The sequence below is a fragment of the Tachysurus vachellii genome, chromosome 10, assembly GCF_030014155.1.
Source record: "Tachysurus vachellii isolate PV-2020 chromosome 10, HZAU_Pvac_v1, whole genome shotgun sequence".
NCBI classification, from domain to species: domain Eukaryota; kingdom Metazoa; phylum Chordata; class Actinopteri; order Siluriformes; family Bagridae; genus Tachysurus; species Tachysurus vachellii.
This window is the reverse complement of record NC_083469.1, coordinates 23,591,748-23,611,668: the sequence shown is the minus strand read 5'-3', so window position 1 is coordinate 23,611,668 and position 19,921 is coordinate 23,591,748. Positions and strand designations below refer to the sequence as shown.

At 38.2% G+C, this 19,921-nt stretch overlaps 3 protein-coding genes across 3 annotated transcripts; 1 reads left to right on the top strand and 2 right to left on the bottom strand.

Annotated features, from left to right (window-relative positions):
• The first annotated feature begins 25 nt into the window (after positions 1-25).
• On the top strand, positions 26-1,960 carry tmem121aa (transmembrane protein 121Aa). Its single transcript, XM_060879339.1, has one exon. It carries the CDS (start codon positions 26-28, stop codon positions 974-976), a length of 951 nt encoding a protein of 316 aa, XP_060735322.1. The 3' UTR covers positions 977-1,960.
• Positions 1,961-3,004: 1,044 nt separating this feature from the next.
• Positions 3,005-3,555, bottom strand: pth2 (parathyroid hormone 2). Its single transcript, XM_060878910.1, has 2 exons — positions 3,458-3,555; positions 3,005-3,368 (listed from the first exon to the last, which is right to left on the bottom strand). Exons 1-2 carry the CDS (start codon positions 3,553-3,555, stop codon positions 3,005-3,007), a joined length of 462 nt encoding a protein of 153 aa, XP_060734893.1.
• Positions 3,556-8,918: 5,363 nt separating this feature from the next.
• On the bottom strand, positions 8,919-19,921 carry rin3 (Ras and Rab interactor 3). The gene is made up of 10 exons (XM_060880390.1): positions 19,410-19,921; positions 18,232-18,893; positions 18,035-18,149; positions 16,803-16,875; positions 16,622-16,713; positions 15,125-16,516; positions 14,584-14,892; positions 13,221-13,352; positions 11,061-11,224; positions 8,919-10,955 (listed from the first exon to the last, which is right to left on the bottom strand). The coding sequence occupies exons 2-10, from the start codon at positions 18,805-18,807 to the stop codon at positions 10,617-10,619; spliced, it is 3,192 nt and encodes a 1,063-aa protein (XP_060736373.1). The 5' UTR covers positions 18,808-18,893; positions 19,410-19,921; the 3' UTR covers positions 8,919-10,616.

Here is a 19,921-nt window from a genome sequence, read left to right as displayed (position 1 = left end):
AGTTAAGAGCAATAGAAATCTCATTATGGTTTTGCCTTCCCCTGACAAACAGCATGTCTGTTTAACTACCATAGTCATCATGACGAGCATGGCTGTCATGGATGCGTACCTGGTGGAGCAGAACCTGGGTCCACGTAAGATTGGCGTTTGCATCATTGTATTGGTAGGGGACATTTGTTTCCTCATAGTTTTGCGCTATGTAGCTGTTTGGGTAGGGGCTGAGGTGAGGACTGCAAAACGTGGCTATGCTATGATCCTCTGGTTCCTTTATATCTTTGTTCTGGAGATAAAACTGTACTTTGTTTTTCAAAACTACAAGGCAGAGCGCCAGAGTATGGAGACTGTCACACGGAAAGCTTTGACTCTGCTACTCTCAGTTTGTGTTCCAGGGCTGTATTTTGTCCTGGTGGCCCTGGATAGCATGGCGCACATGAGAACTTTTCGGAAAAAAGAAGACATGCGAGGTAGATTGTTCTGGGTGGCATTGGACTTGTTGGACATACTGGATATCCAGGCCAACTTGTGGGAACCACAGCAAACAGGACTGCCCATCTGGGCTGAGGGACTAATGTTCTTCTATTGTTACATTCTTCTGCTTATTCTGCCATGTGTATCTCTCAGCGAAATCAGTTTGCAGGTTGAGCACATGTCTCCACAGAAGATGATGCTTTACCCTGTCCTCAGCCTTGTTGGCATTAATATTGTTACTACTCTTATTCGTGGGGTCAATATGGTGCTTTTCCAAGACAGCCGAGTGTCCACCATCTTTATTGGTAAGAATGTAGTGGCCTTAGCCACCAAGGCCTGCACATTCCTGGAGTATCATCGGCAGGCTAAAGAGTTCATGCCACAAGACCCTGTAACCATTGCTATGGAGACACAGCACAACTCAATGCCACACAATGAAAAGCTGCCAAATACTACCACTAGCTTTCCAGAAGAGTCATCATCACCACATGAGATCACTGACACGTGACCAGAGTTTACAAGAACTCCTAGGACCAATTCCCATAGTAAGCATTTTGGAGTGTTTTTGAAGTTGTACAAACTATACAAACTATATTTAAACTACTGATCTCAAAACATGTATTTGCAGAGCAAAGGTGTGGTGATAATACCCATTAAGCCAACTTAAGACACTAGTACAGAATAAACACAAATCTATGTTGTTTATTCACTTCACCATGTTTTTATTTCATGGAAAATTAAATTGCATTTTAATTTCAGCTTGCTCACATTCATCTCTTCCCAACCTCATGCACCATCAACATTGTTTCATGTATGGCTGTTAAATTTATTTATAAAGCAGGTGTGTGCTGTTGCTCTGTTTCTGCTGCTGCAAACCAATCTGCCTTTGATTGGATTTGTCTGAAGGTTGCTTACACCACTGTACATACACTTCTTATTTACCTTTCACTACAGAATGAATTCTACGTTAGACTGATTGTAAGTTTGGTGCTTGAGAAATATTAAATACTGGCTTGTTAGGCAGGTGAATGAGGTCGTCTTTTCCAATCCTTTTTGACTAGACAGCTTAAAGTTGGATGCTGAAGTTCCTCTTTATAAAGAATTTTTATCTCACTAAACTAAAGCATAACCTCAGCGAATTAATGATTAGTGGCCATTAATTTCCAAAGTGAAATCTCTTTTGGAATTATTAGTCGTATGTATGTTTTAATCAGGATGAATAATGTAACCGTAAAGGTGACAGAGTGATTCTGTTGCCATGAAGAGAATATTTGTATACTGTAACTGTGTTAATTAGAGGTGCTATTTTGCAGCAGTTTCTTACAATGTGAGATTTTCCATAGCTACAATATATTTGTTATTTAAAGAATTCCCCAGATTTCATGACTTTTGATTAATCGCCTTGTATGCTTCATTATAGAGCCTATATAGTACTGTACTTTCACATTTCACAAAAGAAACACCCTTCAAATGATCCATAAGGGTTGCCAAATTTTCAAATCTATCAGAACTCTGAATCAATCAGTTTGAACCGGTTAAATATGTGCACCTGTCCAGAAATACACATTTTGTTTGGTTCAAAAACATATAAAAATGTGTATTGTAAACATTTGGAAAAAAGAGACATTTTTATGATTTTATGGCATTTTGTTGACATTTAAAATGCAGGAAATGATTGCAGAATATTCGTAAATGTGTTGCCTGTCTGAGAACATTGTCCATGTCCATATATGTGTGAGATGATGATTTTAATTGCCTCTCAACTTTATTAAAAGAATTTTAAGAACATGTAAACTTTGGTTTGAGACTTATTTTATATGGATATCCTATAGTCTTCTATATTCTATACAGTGTTTAGAACTGACCAACAGAAAAAAATAGGCTTTTAATCTTTCCCCTTTCCCCGTCTGCATTGTCCCTGTTTATTTTTTGTATTTTCTATAAACTACTATATAGAATTCCAAGTTACATTATTTTTTTAAATGTTTTCTATGGGTGTAGGTGTAGGGTGTATAGGTTTCTAGGTATAAAATGAAATGCAGAATAAAATAAGCTGACATTATAACGTAAAATGATGAAGCATTAATAAAGTAAATAATAAAAGTATACCACAAATTCAGTAAAAGAAATCTCAGGGTTTTTTCCCCCTATACATTTATTCCATTCTATAAGGAACTGCTCAATGTTGATATCTTAAAGAAGGGATTACAATACATGTTTATTAGACATATTTTCCTAATGGTCAAATGACAGACATATATTACAAATCATGCTATATGTGTTTACATTTCTTTTGTGGTTCAGATATCTTACAACTCTACAGAAGTCAAATCAAACAAATTGGCAACTATTATATATAAACACATAATATAAGAATATATATAAACAGTAAACAGACAGCCTACTGTACTACATAACTTTTCAATGATGATCAGATTTTTTACAGCGATTAAGCATACTTCCTGTTTTGTGATCTAACGAACATTCTTTTTTTGTTTGTTTATTAAAACAACCTTAACATTTAGACACATATCATTTATTTTGAATTAACCACCAGCAGTTTCTGCATGTATGAGTTTAGCCATTTCTGTCTCTCCATGGCTGTGAGAAGCTTACTTTTCTCTCTGAATGCTGCATCATCTGCCACGACAATGTTCCTCTTTTCTTGGTTTCCCACCCTCTGCTGCCAGTCTCCTAGCCATCCCTTCATCAGTTTCTCCTCAATCTGTGATTGGCTAAGAGGGATCCACTCATTCACAGGCAACTGCTCTGTTCTGGGCTCGGCTCCACCGAAGTTTGGGTCGGACAACATTTGGATGCTCCAGTCACGGAGTGAGATGGAAGGGTAGAGAACCTTCCATTGCTCCTGTATAGAATCCTGGCCATCTGAAGGGGATATTCTGTGGTAAAACATTTAAATGTATGCTTTTATATTTCTTGTTTTGCTTTTATGGGGATAGGCTATGGTCTGAAAGTAATAAGTATTTACCTCTGGAAAGGTTGGGGGTAAGCAGAAGTGTTCAGGCTCATATACATCAGGACAATGAGCAAAAGTACAGGATGAGGAGTTAGAGTTAAAGCTACCATCTGCAGAAAGAGTAAAGGTAAATCTGTAGGTATTAATTAGTCGGTTCATAAACTTCATTTATCAGGCATGATTTGAAAATGTCAATTTCTATATCGAATTTTGTACTCTTTATCCTACACGATGGCACAGCGAGCCTGGAACCCATTTCAGTGAACTTTAGTGCACAAGGTGGGGAAAATCCTGCACAGGGCACAAACCCACTTATGGACACATTCATTCACACATTACAAACTATTTAGAGATGTCAAATCAGCCTATGACGTACCTGGGGGAAATATAGAACCACATTAAAAAGAAACAACTTTATATCAGATATATAAACAGATATCTTTCTCACCTTCTGTTGCTGATTGCCTTCCGATCTTGAAGTGGAACACAATCTGGTGTTTGATGAAGTCCAAATAGGTATACAGTTCTCAAAAGTAATACATTTGAAGGTACACGATTTCCCCAAACTGCTTTCTTGTGTTCTTTTTTAAAAATGCTGTTTGAGTGATAACCACTACAAACGTTATTTTAATTGAATTAACAAGAGTTTTCAGATTTACCGTAACCTAAGGTGATGGTGCAAGAAAAGCTGTAGCATGCTTTCGCGACAAGTGCTGGAATAAATGTGCCAGATCGTAGATGTACAAGCTTATATATACAGTCTTACTGAGTCAGAAGGGTATAGAGATGAAAAAACGATGAAAAGACGTGTGTCACACGCCCCTAAACGTCCTGTTTGGCCACAGATTTAAAATAGAGAGGAATAACAGAGGAACCTGTTTTGACGTCATTGCACTTAACGATGTCTCAGAAAAAGTATGAATGGAAAGAAGCAAGTGTGATCATTGGGTGATTGTACATTTAGATTAAACATCCATGTACATGGACCTTCTTGCTGGTGATATGTGAAGCCCTTTACTCTTTGACCTCGGTTTACTTAAACCCACAAAGTTCCAGTGAGACGGCATAAGGTAAGATTATTTGTGATGGAACCGGAAGTGTGTAACAAGCTTCCAGAATCCAATTTTGATTTATGTCGTTAATGTCTTCAGGCAGCCTACGCACAACATGTTGGGAATTTAAGCCATGCAAAATGTTAGTCTCATTAAATCTGATGGCCTTTTACAGCACCTGTCAAATGCAAGAAAACACCCAAAACACGTTAAACTGGCAGAAATGTGATGATGATAATAATGACTCTAAAGTACGTAACCTATTAACTGGTGATTTTGCAAATATATATAAAAGGCTCAGAAAAAAATGAAACAAAAATGGCCTAATGATTTTCAAACTTTTCCTTAGTTGTATATAATGCTGCTGTTACTAATGAAATGCACTAGCATAGTGCTGATTAAATGTGAGATAGGAGCAGAAGACTAACCGAAAGACATGTTCATTGTTCTCTTGTTAAAAGCAGCACATTCTTCCTTAAGGACAACACACTCTTTCACGTATGGTCCAGAGAGTTCTCGTTAGTGTGGGCTACCTTTATTTTGCCCTCATTTAAAATAATGGGCAGCGATAAAGTACATAAGCATCAGACAAAACGGAACCTAACACTCATTATGGAGCAAGGCAGCGCTGACGTGCACCAGTCTCTGGATGAAGCGTGAACAGAACAAAGGAAGAAAAGGGGGCTGTTACACAGATGAGGCCATGACACATATGGCCACCGGGTGCAAAGAGGATTTGGGCTTGAGAGCAGACCTTGGTTGTGATCTATAAGGATGCTGAATGGCATAAGAGTGATACTCATATACAGCCATTAGTCATGCATATTTTTATGCACACAAGCACCATCATATTTTGTCCATATCTCACTCAGCTGTCTTTTCACCATTATGACATCACATTGTCATGTTCACTATGTTAAATTAACACAGTTAATGAAATGATGCAATCTATTTGAAATGCAACATTTTCTCTTATTAAAAATGTCATTACATGACATTTGTTTACTTTTTTAATCAAATATTTAATTAAAATGTTTCACGTTTTCAACTTCCTTATCAGATTATTGTCATATGGTTATCTAACAATATCAATATCATCAATCAAAATCAAAATTATCAATAATATATTATTTTCAAATTTTCAGTTTTTTTCTCCATTAAAATATACAAATTTTAGCTTATTAACAGGCCTAGAACAATTTTACCATTTAGATCAGCATTCAACTTCAAATTTAGTTCAAAATAGGTCTAAATTTGGACTAAAAGAATCCAGTTAATTAAAATTCCCATCTTAGAAAGGTCCAGATGAGCAAATGACATGGCTAAGTAGCGACAACAATTACATTTTAAGACTTAATTTTAATGTGTATTGATAATTGTGATGATGTTGACTATTGCCATTTACTATGAACAGATGTTTAAATGTTTTAAATTATGTTTTAAATTAATAAAGGCAGAAATCACATCTCAGAAAAAACTCATCAGATCCTTAATAAGACCAGTGAAGGTAAAATGAAAAATACCCTTTTACCTTTTTGAACTAATGTCTGTAGCTAGTCTCTGGCTGTGTAGCTGCCTTCAGCTAAATAACAATAAAATAATAGCTAAATAATAAATGCATAAATTTGGTTAAAATGCAACAGAGGGGAAGCACTTTGTGGATTTCTCAGCTTTACCAACTCAGCTACAGAATATTTTTTTGTATTTTCATGCCTGTTACCAACCTCTGCATCAATCTGATAGGTGCATTAAAAAACATCACAGTTAACAGGAAACATACGGTTTCGCGTTCTTTCATTTGTTTACTGTTTTATTGGCTTTAGCAGTAAACACATATGAGCTTATACACCTCTAATGTTATTCTGTATTCCAAAAGACCTTGAACAAATACTGGCTCATGATAAAGATACAGAAACATATACCAGCTTTCTTGTAAAGGTTGAAGTTCAGACTTTTTTAAGACATATTTTCACAATAAGAAAAAATATTCTCTCTTAACACGCTGTGCCGGCAATACAAAGTTTTCTGTTTGAATGAAAATTTACTGTGTTTTTCTAACATTATTTAAGAGATAATAACTTATTATTCTCTCATTCTTATTTTGCAAAATTTTATATACTATGGCGCTATGTCTAATTTCTTACATGAGACAACTGAAACAATTTGGTTAAGATAAAGCTACAGAAACAGATACTGTACCAGCAGGACCATTGTGCTACATAAAACAACAGAGGGATACACAGAGCTTCCCCTCTGTTGCATTTTAACCAATTTTGGGGGGAAGTCGTGGCCTAATGGTTAGAGAGTTTGACTCTCTATTGGATGTTCATGGTGTGTGTGTTCACTGATGTTTGTGTGCATTTTGGATGGGTTAAATGCAGACAACAAATTCTGAGTATGGGTCACCATATGTCACGTCACTTTCAATTTGGTTATAGAATAAGCAGGTAAGCTGAAAGTTGCAGCAGGAGTTGATTTTCTGTTCTGGTGCAGTACAACCCATTGAGTAAAACTGCAACATAGTAGTTTAACTCTTACAAGTCAAATTACATTTGGACCATTGAGAGCATCCTCAGCAGCTGCATCACTGTCTGGTTTGGGAACTGCACCGACTCGGATCGCAAGACCCTGCAGCGGATAGTGAGGACTGCTGAGAAGATTGTCAGAATCTCTATTCCCTCTATAATGGACAAATACACCACACGCTGCATCCGCAAAGCCAACAGCATTATGGATGACCCCACACACCCCTCACACATGCTCTTCAACCTCCTGCAATCTGCCTGTATTAAGGACCTCACAACCAGATTGTGTAACTTTTTTCCTTCAAGCCATCAGATTCCTCAACATCCAGAACTGAACACACACTCATTCAATATAAATCTATGCTTACATCACCCCCCTACAAAGACTGATAATGTTAATGCTGTTTATGCTGTTCAATTCAATGCTATTTTGCACAAAAAGTCATGCCGCTATTGAAAGTGTACATATGTTTGTACATGAACATGATATTACAAATTCAAATTCAAATTCAATTTATTTGTATAGTGCTTGGGGGCACGGTGGCTTAGTTGTTAGCACGTTCGCCTCACACCTCCAGGGTTGGGGGTTCGATTCCCGCCTCCGCCTTGTGTGGGTGGAGTTTGCATGTTCTCCCCGTGCCTCTGGGGTTTCCTCCGGGTACTCTGGTTTCCTCCCCCGGTCCAAAGACATGCATGGTAGGTTGATTGGCATCTCTGGAAAATTGTCCGTAGTGTGTGAGTGTGTGAGTGAATGAGAGTGTGTGTGTGTGTGTGCCCTGCGATGGGTTGGCACTCCGTCCAGGGTGTATCCTGCCTTGATGCTCGATGACGCCTGAGATAGGCACAGGCTCCCCGTGACCCGAGGTAGTTCGGATAAGCGGTAGAAAATGAGTGAGTGAGTGAGTGAGTGAGTGAGTGAGTGAGTGTATAGCGCTTTTAACTGTCTCAAAGCAGCTTTACAGAAGTATGGAAACAGAAGAGAGAAAAAAGAAAAAGAATAATTATATATATATACACACACATATATATATATTTATACAATAATAAATAAGGATAAAAAATATAATAATATATAAAATTAAAAGTCTAAAATTAATTTAAAAATATGAACTTAAAATGTAAAATACTATATATCTATCCCTATCCCTAATGAGCAAGCCGGAGGTGGCGGCAAGTAGAAAAAACTCACTGAGATGATATGAGGAAGAAACATTCATTGAGAGGAACCAGGCTCAGAAGGGAACCTCATCCTCATTTGGGTGACACTGGATAGGAAATGATGTAAATGTAAATAATGTCATTTTTACAACAGTTTATAATAGTGCAACCGAGAGCTACAACCATCTTGCTGTGTACTAATCACCCCTGAGTCATTTGCACAATGCAATTGCTATCTGTACTCTGGTCTTTGCTATATTTTATGTACCTATCCTGTAGCGTATTGTATTGTTTGTACTGTCTGTCTTTACATTTTAGCCCTTAGCTCCGTGTTGTCTCTGTGTATCCCTCTGTTGTTTTATGTAGCACATTGGTACTTCACTATGTACTGCGTCATCTATTTATGGTTTAAATCACAATAAAAGCTTCTTGACTTGACTTTTGATTTGACTTAAAATTGTTCCTGTGATATTATATCATTCTAAAAACATACTAGAATTGTATGTATTGTATGTAAATGTATTTTCAATTAGATATAATATTCTTGTTGTATCAAATAGAAATATTATCTAAATGACTTATTGATGGTGTGTACATTCCATTCAGGAAGCCAACAAAAAAAAATAAAAAAACATTTTCCACATGGTAATGCTTATTATAAATAGACTGTAAATAGATAGTGCTGTGTCAGTTACTTTGAATTTAAGTCTGGCAACTAAACACAAATGGTCAACCACATGATGATAGGATACTTTATTGGTGTACAAATAAAAAAAAACCCTGCTTGCTGTGGCTGGATTTAAATTGTTATATATTTCAATTGAATTACATCACATATTGGAAATGCACCTAATCACCCCTGAGTCATATATAAAAATGTTTAAGCGATTCGAGTCATACATACAAACATTATTCATGTGCTCACTGTTTATAACTGGAAATATTATCCAGAACGTCTGAATTAAGGAGCAGACATTATATTAAGTGAAACCAATACAATGTGGCAACAGCAAAATTTAAGACCCAGGTAAAGTTGACAGGCAAATAAACAGAATATGTAAAATACAGATTAAAAAAATGCTGGTTTGTCAGCTATAATCTGACATGTGCTAAAACATTAGATGTGCTAAAACATTAGCCACATTTAAATCTAGACTCAAAACTCATCTTTTTAGCTGTGCATTTTCTGAATGAACACTGTGCTACGTCCAAACTGATTGCACTATGTACAGTATAATCCTTTCCTCTGTTTAATTGTTTTAAATGTTGTAATTACAGTATTGTTTTATGATTATTTTACTTTCTTTTATGTAAAGCACTTTGAATTACCATTGTGTATGAAATGTGCTATATAAATAAACTTGACTTGTCTTGCCATGCCTTGCTTTGCCTATAATATAAACATTGGCATTTCAATAAAAAAGAAAAATCGTAACTATTTAATCTATGAGCCTTAATCTCTCTCACTCACTCATTTTCTACCGCTTATCCGAACTACCTCGGGTCACGGGGAGCCTGTGCCTATCTCAGGTGTCATCAGGCATCAAGGCAGGATACACCCTGGACGGAGTGCCAACCCATCGCAGGACACACACACACACACACACACACACACACACTCTCATTCACTCACGCAAACACACACTACGGACAATTTTTCCAGAGATGCCAACCTACCATGCATGTCTTTGGACCGGGGGAGGAAACCGGAGTACCCGGAGGAAACCCCCGAGGCACGGGGAGAACATGCAAACTCCACACACACAAGGTGGAGGTGGGAATCGAACCCCCAACCCTGGAGATGTGAGGCGAACATGCTAACCACTAAGCCACCATGCCCCCTGAGCCTTAATCGATTTCTAAATAACTTCGGAAATATAGACCCAAAATGTTACCCTATTAGAGTGAGGAAAGGGTTTTTGTCAGTATCTATGTATAGTAAACGTTGTCATGGTGACTCAAAAAAGTCACTGGAAAATTTTAGTCACTCCTGAAAAAATTCCTGTTCAATTCATCAAACCAGTGCCAGAATGTTTTTGAGTGTGTGCATGACTTTTAGGAATACTGCTCAGCTGTGTGTAGTAGAAGGTAATGACAGGTTTATCAAACAGATACTATTAAAGAGGCTTCTTATGAAATGCAATTCTGCTGTAACCCTTAAACTTTAAGTACATTCATAGAGTATAGAATAAAGATACTTCCTTCTGCTTTCAATTGCATTATGGGGTTATTTAAAAGCAAATACTTCACTAATTCTTACTGACTATAATTCAAAGTGCAATTTTGGAGAAGACTTGGTGCCAAGATGGAACTACAATAAAATTCCACTTAATCAGTTGCATTGTGTTAAGCTTTTTATATCTGATGATAGTGATGTTGCAGAGTGTTTTATTTTCTGTGATAGGAGCAAACATAATCTTTTTTGTAATTCAGACTTCAGATCAAACTCCCCTCCTCGGCAGGTGTTGGTTCAGGAGTATGCGGTATTTGTTTGTCAGGTTCCTTATCTGGCCAGCGTCCGTGCTGGTACACAAAATAAAATTCTTTGCGTGGCTCACTGCAGTGCAGGGTGGATTTTATAGCAAGTGGTAACTCCTCTGGAGTCAGGGGTCGGTAGTGGCCGTCTACTAGCATAGTCAGACAGTAGGCGTCAGGATCCTGCACTTCAAACTTCTCTGCACACTGGGCACTCAAGTCCCGAGCAGTGGTTTTGGGATCCACACCCAGAGTCCTGGTGTTAGAACATGCCTCCAAGAAAGAGACAGTGATGAAATCCTACAAAAATAAAAAAAAAATTCAGGTATGAAACTCTACCTAATATGTGTGTAAAAGTTCTATAAGCAAGTCTCACCAGCAGCAAACATCATTGATGTACCCTACCTGTATGGCTGATTGTGAGGCGCGGGCCTTATTAAGAGTACGGCGACGCTCCCAGCGATGGATAGAGTCCTGGATTTCCAAACTCAGTTGCCTGGACGCTGCTTGCTTATCGTAGTTTTTGATATGCTCCAGAGCACCATATGTGGTGGTCAGATAGTATGAGCCTAGGAATACAAATAATACATCACTGAATGAATACTACAGTGTACAGCTGTAGTTACCGTACATGTACAGTGATGAGGAAGGTGAGTCATGCAAAGAGAGCCTATATATTGAAGTTTTATACTTGCAAAATTTAGATTTCTGAGTTCAAACCTCTACATGTCGACACTCTAAATAACAAATTATTTGGGTTGGTATCTTAAAAGAAGCTCAGGGTAACCCACAAAAAATGCAATGACAAAACTTCATTAAAATTGCAGTTAATGATAGCTAATGCTGCACTGTGTAAGAATGTTATAAATACATTGTAATTGAGTAAGGGAGCAATAAAATATGTATAATATAATGTTCCTGATCTGCCCTGATTCACCCTGACAATCCGGTAAGAGTAGTAACAGTGTTCTGTCAATGGTGTTGGGTAGGAAATTTGTATTCATATCGTACACCAGCTCAACTAAGACTCCACAATAGCAGACTGATGAATCAGGGAAAGAAAAAGTAAAAGAGATACAGAGTGTGTGAGAATCAATATAATCAATAATAAATTAGATTTAGGAGTGATGGAATTTTTTTCTGTTGAAAACCACCAGGTAAAGCATTTATACTTTCTATATACTTTGGAATTTGGATTGTTGGTTTAGCTAAAAAGATAACAGATAATACTTTTAACTTAAAGTTCTATCATCTTTGGTAACTGTCATCCAATACTGTAGCTTTTAAGTTGTGATATGATACTGTAGTTTGGTCCTCTACACTATACCTCAGCTGTCTACATTAAGGTAGCAGAACATATTATTAATATTTCCTTTAGCAGGGCTAAGACAGGGCAAGGCTACGTTTGAAGAAAATGCCATTCCTATGCTGAATTTCTACTCAGAAACTCAAGGCAGTCGCTGAGTAAAGCAAGTTCTTATAAACCAGCATGGCTGCTCATGGGCTCAGTGGCAGTGGTGGCTCAAGTGGTTCAAGGTTGTTGAACTGAGGATCGGGGTTCAAGCCCCAACACTGCCAAGCTGCCACTGTTGGGTCCTTGAGCAAAGCCCTTAACCCTCTCTGCTCCAGGGGCATGGTATCATGACTGACTCTGTGCTCTGACCCCAACCTCCAAAGTTGGGATATGCAAAGAATATAAAAAGAATTCACTGTGCTGTAATGTATATGTGACAAAATAAAGGCTACAATCTATCTATTCTATCAACACTAAACTAAGGATCACTTTTTACTTTTAAATTTGACATGCTGTATATACAAATATTTGCTTTAGATCAATCAACATACAGACATATAAATTTAAATGAAATGTATAACACTATCGATATAGTTTGCTGTTTTGTGGCAGTAAATATACATCATTTACATCATTTATCACAGTCAGGGAGATTGTTGCTAATAAAAGACCAGTATGCAGGCATCAAGCACTTTGCAGCTCAAATATACAATTACATACTTAATATACAGACTTATACTGTATATAAGTTGAAAATAATGTAGTGGCCAGTGTTGACTTCTCAATTCCTATATCCACCAATGGTTGTTAGCAATTTAGTAAGCAAACGGTATAACTGGGAAACCACCACTGAATTGTAAGATTATGTATTTATTCAAAGAAAACAATTAGTTTTTGTTGAATTATTAATCCAAACCATGTACTATAATATTAAATAGCATGTCATACAGCATTGTGGTCCTGAGTATTTAGTCATGAAAAACAGCCTTGCATTCTCCTTGAATGTGTATTACTTGCCACTGACAAGAATGAGATTCACACGGTGCAGCATGACCCATGTCATGAAAGGAAAGTAGCTTTTTTCTATCAATGTCTTCACACAAAATCTAGAGCACATCTACTAGCGTTTTAACAGTGTTTACTTTTGCTTACTTTCATGAAATATTCCAATATTCCAAAATTTCAGGAGTTGGCTGTATTTAATATTTTACATGTACTGTGGGATTTCCTGTAATTAAGATACTATAGCATCTGTGTGTTTATGTATTGACCTTCTCCAAGCTGTAGCGCAGGGTCCATCAGTTCCATCATATATTCCACATCCAGCAGCAGTGCAGTCATGTTGCAACGAGCCAGTACGTACATCAGTACAGGCAGGAAGTCGTCTGCACCATGAGGCTTCCCTAGAGAACCCAGCATATCATTTTACATATCTCTGATGTATATAAGACATCTCAAAGCATACACAGCATTTGCAGCATTTAACATAATTATGCCTGTAGTCAAACTGCATTGGAGAGAGCCACAGCAAACAGTAATATAATCTCCTTCTCACCCCATAAACTGTAGCCTGTTTTTTTTTTTTTTTGTTGCAAATGTTAGAGTTCCTGATTAGATTTGGGTAATGAGAACAGCTGTGGTATTGGGACTAATCATGGCGTAAGAAGGAAAGGGTGGAGCAGAGCATTGGCAGTTCAGTAGATACTTTTGTTCTTGCCAAAACCAGACAGAAATGGAACTCTCTTGCAAGATTACATCTGGAAACAGAATATGACTTATTCTTCTTCCAAACCCCAAAATGGTTTCTGTTGTAATAATTCAGGAAGGAAATTAAGAACATAGACTGCCTGCTGTGTGAAATACTGCAAATACCCAGACACGAAGAAAATAGAAAATCTATTTTAGCATGCTATGGGGAATGCCATTCATGATGCTGACTTTCATTGTGGTTGAAAGAATAGTATCAAACACACGGACAGTCTGAGATCAAAGTTAATACCTTAAGTATTATGTGAAAACGAAGTACATAGGATAAGATTTTCAAGCAAAGGGTCACCAACCACCAACCTTAATACCTGTTTTCCAATCATTTCCAATTCCAAATTTCCAATCAGCTAATCATGTGGCAACAGTGTGATGCCAAAATTCATGCAGATACAGATCAAGAGCTTCAGTTGATGTTTACATTAAACAACAGAATATAAAATAATGTGATCTCATTCACTTAAATGTGGCATGGTTGTACGTAGGTGCCAAATGTGCTGATTTTGAGTTTTTCAGAAACTGCTGATTTCCTGGGATTTTAACACTACGAACAGCATTTCTGTGGGTGGATGAGAGATAGGTCATGTTCAAGAACATAGTTCATGGCCAAACTGGTTCACAATGCAGATTATTGCATAGATTAATTGTAATGAGGTATAAGGGCTGAATACAGAATACATATAAGAACAGAAGTCTAAGGCTACAATGTTTGAATTTCTGAAATACTTAAACCAAGTCACTGAGATCAGATTTTTCCCCCTTTCTGATGTGTAATACAAATGGAATAACACCTTCCCATATAAGGTGGTTTTGTTTGAAAAGGGATTCAGTCATCCCAAGTTATTCACAGTAAAGAACACAATTACTGACCTGGGCAGCCAACAGACATGGACTCATATATGATCTTGCAGGTCTTGAGGAGCAGGTCTATTTTCTTTTGTGGTGAGTATTCCTGATGCAAGTTTGCTAATTTCCCTTGGATTTTCTCCATGACAGGCGAGTCAGGAACACAGGTGGTTACACCCAAATCTGTGGTTGTGGTGCCCAACAATATCTGCTGATTTTCCTTGAGCTTCTTTAGGGTGCCTGCACGTGAGTGGATGTCCCTGAGCCCATTATATATCGCCTCTCTTAAGGGCTTCAGAACACTTTTATAAAGTGACGCCTCAATGATTATCTCTGTAGAGAAGGAGATTAATTATAAATAACATATAAAAAGAGAACTCAAGAAGCTAAGCAGATTAAGAACTTGCTGAAAGTAAGAAGAAATGTATCATACTTAAAGGCAGATGCTTATCCAGAACTCTTTAATTCTTAAGTATAATTATACTAAATTGATGGCAATTATATTAGATCACTTAAAAATGTGAATATAAATTCACCCTGTCACGGAAGTATATAGATAAATTACCCAGTTTCTCATCAGAATAAATAGATGGCTCCTGCAGGTTCTGTAGCTCTGTGCTTTGGATCAAATAGCTCTTGAGCTGTGTCATCATTTGTCTGATCTCTTGGAGCATCTCTGTACTGGAGGAATGCCTCCTCATAGTGTCCAGAGTAAAACCACGGTAGTCCTGTACCAGGTTACCAAAGTATGTGCTCCCATCTCTAGTAAGCTCCACAATCCTTTTCTGAAGCTTGCGGTCAGTACTCATGAAGCTTGTGAAGACGGTGGAGAAGTTCACCATGGAGAGCCGTTGCTTAGCACGGTCTAGTATAACAGTGGGTGTCCTCTTTACAATGGCACCCATCGAGCTAGGATCTGCTTCTTCTTCTGTGCTGCTCGTGGAGTAGGAGTCATGTTCAGGCTGGGGAGCACCTCCTTCAGGGGCAAATAATGACACATCTGAAACTTTGGGGTGGTCTGTATTGATCCCAAGGTTATGGAACATTGCAGCGGGCTGTGGAGTAATGTGGCTCAGCTCTTGGGTAACACCTACAGAGGTATTGGCAGCATTTTGGGTTGTTGTGATCGTGGATATTCGTTTTCTCCTAGGAGGTGGCACTGGTACACCAGGCTTCTTCATGTCATTTGCTGGAAGCATGTTCACAGAGGAATCTCCATTTGAAATTTTCAATTGATCAACAAGATCTTCTGCTTGTGCTATTTTAAACTGTCCAGACTGCCCGCTCACCCATTGGTCCATGCAACTGTCATCAAGGCATATAAGAGACACGGTAGAACCAGGATTCTCACTGATCTCTGCTGCTGCAGATGTGCAGATAGTTTCCTTTAAAGGTTCCTGATGGATTTCTCCTGTGGGTTGGCTCTCTGATATCCGGCGTCGGAGTGGGACTGGGGGACTCTTGTGTGAAATGGGGCTGCTACCCTGTTTAGTTGCGTCACTTAGAGATGGTTGCTCTGCAACTTGTTTGTTACACATTTCTGCCTCAGCAGTGGGTAATAGAGTTCTCTCTGCCTTTTCATGCCCACAATAACTTCCTTCCTCTTTTTGGACTATAGGCGAAGGAGAACCTAGCAACAGAAGTGAAGAGTCCTCTGACGTGAACTTCTCTCTTGCTGGCTTGGCTGACACTTGCATCAGTGCATCTTCGGAAATGGTAAGTGGACGTGGAGGTAGAGGTGGAGGCCTCTTGAATTTTGGCGGAGCCTGAACAGGCATGTTAATGCTTTGTGACCTCAGGATAGGTGTAGGAGAGTTGGGAGGCAGACTGTTATAGTATTCCTCAATGAAGATCGGGTTGATATACCAAAGTTGGTCTTTTCCAGAGGAGACACTGCAGTCTGCAGATTTATTCAAATCTTCCCGTATGTGACTATTCAGCTCTGAACCCCAGAATTCTATCAATGAGGTTTAGTACATGTTAGCATAACAGAGTAACTCAGACATGCATAATTAAAGTATAATAAAATTAATTTAGTGTTTGAAAATCTACTTTGTATTACCTACTCCTAGTGTGGAGATCACTTCCATGTCTTCATATTTAAATGCCTTGACGATGGCCTGAGGTAATTTCAGGGTAAAGGGTAGAATGTCCCTGAATAACAAAAAAAATACTGTCCTGAAAATGTGCTCATTGAGAACTATAATTTGGGAAGGGTGGACTGGAGGGCTAGCATAGCTTACCTGCTAACACAGTAGAATGCAATGAGTTTAAATATGTTGTCAAAAACCAGGACAGAGCCTTCAAGGTACAGCACTGTAAGAGAAGACACAAACCATGAAGCTATTTATGGTCACGAATTTATAGAATTCATCTTAAGTATACCACAACTACACTTTTTCAATTACTTTAAACAACATATGGCCAACAGTATTTTTGACCAATTTAACTGTATTTTCCATGCAATAAAACATATACAAAAAGAGCAAGTCTGAAATTGAAGATTGTTTGATGAATGAAAACAGTGACCGATCAGCTTTACAGTATACATGAATGTAATACTGAGTTTCACACAGGCTTTGTGACAAAATTTAAATAAATCAATAGTAACTACAGCAATTAGCAGACCCAGATAGGGCAGAACTTTTGTCACAACAAGACAGCAAGCTAAATTTAAAGATCTGCCATCATCAAACACCCACTGCAATACAAACACACAAACATTACGTGGAGTTCAGGAAGTTGGACACATCAGTTCAGTGCTAAGGACAGGAAACCTGTGGTCATCGCCCCTCCTCCACAGACCTTGTCTTCTTGTGTGAACAACTGTGTGAGTCATTCAAAATCAAACTGTGTTTTGTACTCTGTATTTCTAATTATCACATTTCAGATCAGTGGCATTGACCATAAATAAGGAACAGCATAGAAGCTGCAATAGCTGACCAAGGTTATAAAATGCCAGTTTACAGTTGAATCCCGTGTATGTATGGTAGAATTGAGAGGTTTTAGTTAATTTACTTTTTGCACTTTTATTGCATTTGTAGAAATTAGTAAACTGAGCAATGTGTGTGGGGTTAGAAATTGTATCCAGTAAAGTTGTAAGCACGTTCATCTTATCATTACAGGTTCTAACCAACACTCTTAGCTGATGTATTCTTGATTCCTCATCCCTGTCTTGTCTCCTTTAGCTATACAAATACTTGAAGACATGTCCATCCATCCATTTTATGTACAACTTATATATGGTTACAGAGAATCTGGAACCAATCTGGGGTGCCAACAGACACACACACACACACACACACACACACACACACACATTTAGAGTTGCCATTAGCTTACGACACGTCTTTGGGCCGAGGAGAAAACCAGAGTGCCTAGAGGAAACCCCTGAAGCATGTTTCAACTATGTTCTATGTTCAGAAACTAGGTATCCACTTAGAGAAATCAGAGAAAAGTGATTACACTAACTCACTGGTCTTTTCTTCATTGACAGGCAAGTCCTGGATCTGGGGAACTCCATGCTGGTCTGGAAGACGAACTGATACCACCATCAACGACTGGCCACGGTCCCTCCTCACTAAAAAGATCTGTGAAACCATAATTTAGGCCAGCATATATATTTACTGCATATTTATATTTAAGATAAGATATGTATGTATACAATTTTACCCCAGGCAGCTCTTTGGTGAGTATTTGAGTAGCTCTTTCCTTGGTCATTCCCAGTTGTAGCCACACTGGACATGTCTTGATCAGCTTCTCCAAAATGCTAATGCTAGGGTGGGCTAATGTCTGAGTTGGTACAGGTGGGGATGGTACAACAGGAGTTTTTGAAGTGAGTGGTGGTGGGGGTCTCTGAAGAGGTGATGATAATGGTTTGGAGATTGGCCTTGGAGGAGCTTTGGGCATGGCTGTAGTGGCAGTTTTGGGGATTGCTGATGGCTGCTGCACTGGGAGAGGTGGACATGTGGGCTTAGGAGCCTTTGCTTTCTGATGACGAGGGACAGAAGGTTTTGAGTTTTGAGGTGGTATAGAACTTGGGGGTTTTCGAATTGAGCAAGGAGGCGAAAGAGGCAGAGGAGGTGAGGTGGATTTTTGGAGATTTACTGGAGTTGGGGTAACTGAAATGTCCACCAATTGGACCGGTTCTACAGAAGTTGATGAGGAAGGACAGTCGGAAAGCAAAGTAGACGGAGTTGTAGGTTTGGGGATGACGGTAGGCGATGTGGCAGCAGCCGGGGACAGCATGGTGCATATTTAAGAGTAAGGAGAAAAGGCTGGAAATGAAACAAGGGATCTCTGGTTTAGTGATTTAGATGGATCTGTGAAACATTCTGAGAGAAAAGAAAGACAAAAATAATTGTCAAATGACAAGCATATGAGTTTATACTTCAGCTAAATTGTTTCATGGAATTCATGAAAGCAGAAATGAAAGCACTTTGTTGAAGCAATATTACTTCTGTATAAAAGATATCAATAGTAGTTGCATATTTTGGTGGAAAATAAAGTGCACATATCTTATGACATTGAGTCATTACAGTGACATGACAGCTGGGAATAGAATTTAGAACATAGTCTCTGATTATGCTCAGTGGTTTTACGTAGCATGAAGTTGCTGATGTTACTCATAGTCTGCTGTCTAAATGTTCTTTCCTTCTCTTGGCAAGGGTTTTCCTTCCATATTAGTAGTACTAAATAAATACGCTTCCCAAGGGTATGATGTTGAAACACCGCCACTGTTTTTTTTTTGGCTGATATATATTTATGAATCAATGCAGAGAAATGTCAATAAAAATTACAACAAAAAGAAAACACTTGTAGGAATTCTTTATTTTGTTTTATCAACTCACCCACTAGGCATTTTGAAGTCTTTGGTTGCAACAGCTGCTTTCTTCATTGATGTTTCTTTTACACAATCACTTGCTTCTTTGTGTTTCCATTTACCACTCAAACAGGCGACCTCAGCTCGTCCATCTTCTCCTTTTGCTTTTCTCTTCTCCTGTTTTCTTTAAAGCTATATTTCTCTTCCCCTAGTGGAAAATAAATTTCATGAAAAATACTCTATTTCTTTATCGTCCTTATCTTGGTCTTGACTTCCTGTCTGTGAACAGCAGTATTCTCAGGAAGGGGTTGTCCGGTGTGGTCAGCCAACCCCTTAACACAAACATATGCACAAAGTTGCACATGCAAACATCTAAACTTCTCTACTTGCCAATAAACACGATCTCCAGATGGGCTAGATGTCAATTCAGCAGACCTGAATTGTGCGTGTACTGTATGAGAAATGACAAAATCTATTCGTAAGCAGTGAACTTCCCAGTCTATTTAAAGTTAAGTTGCTCCAGATGCACCAGAGACTCTT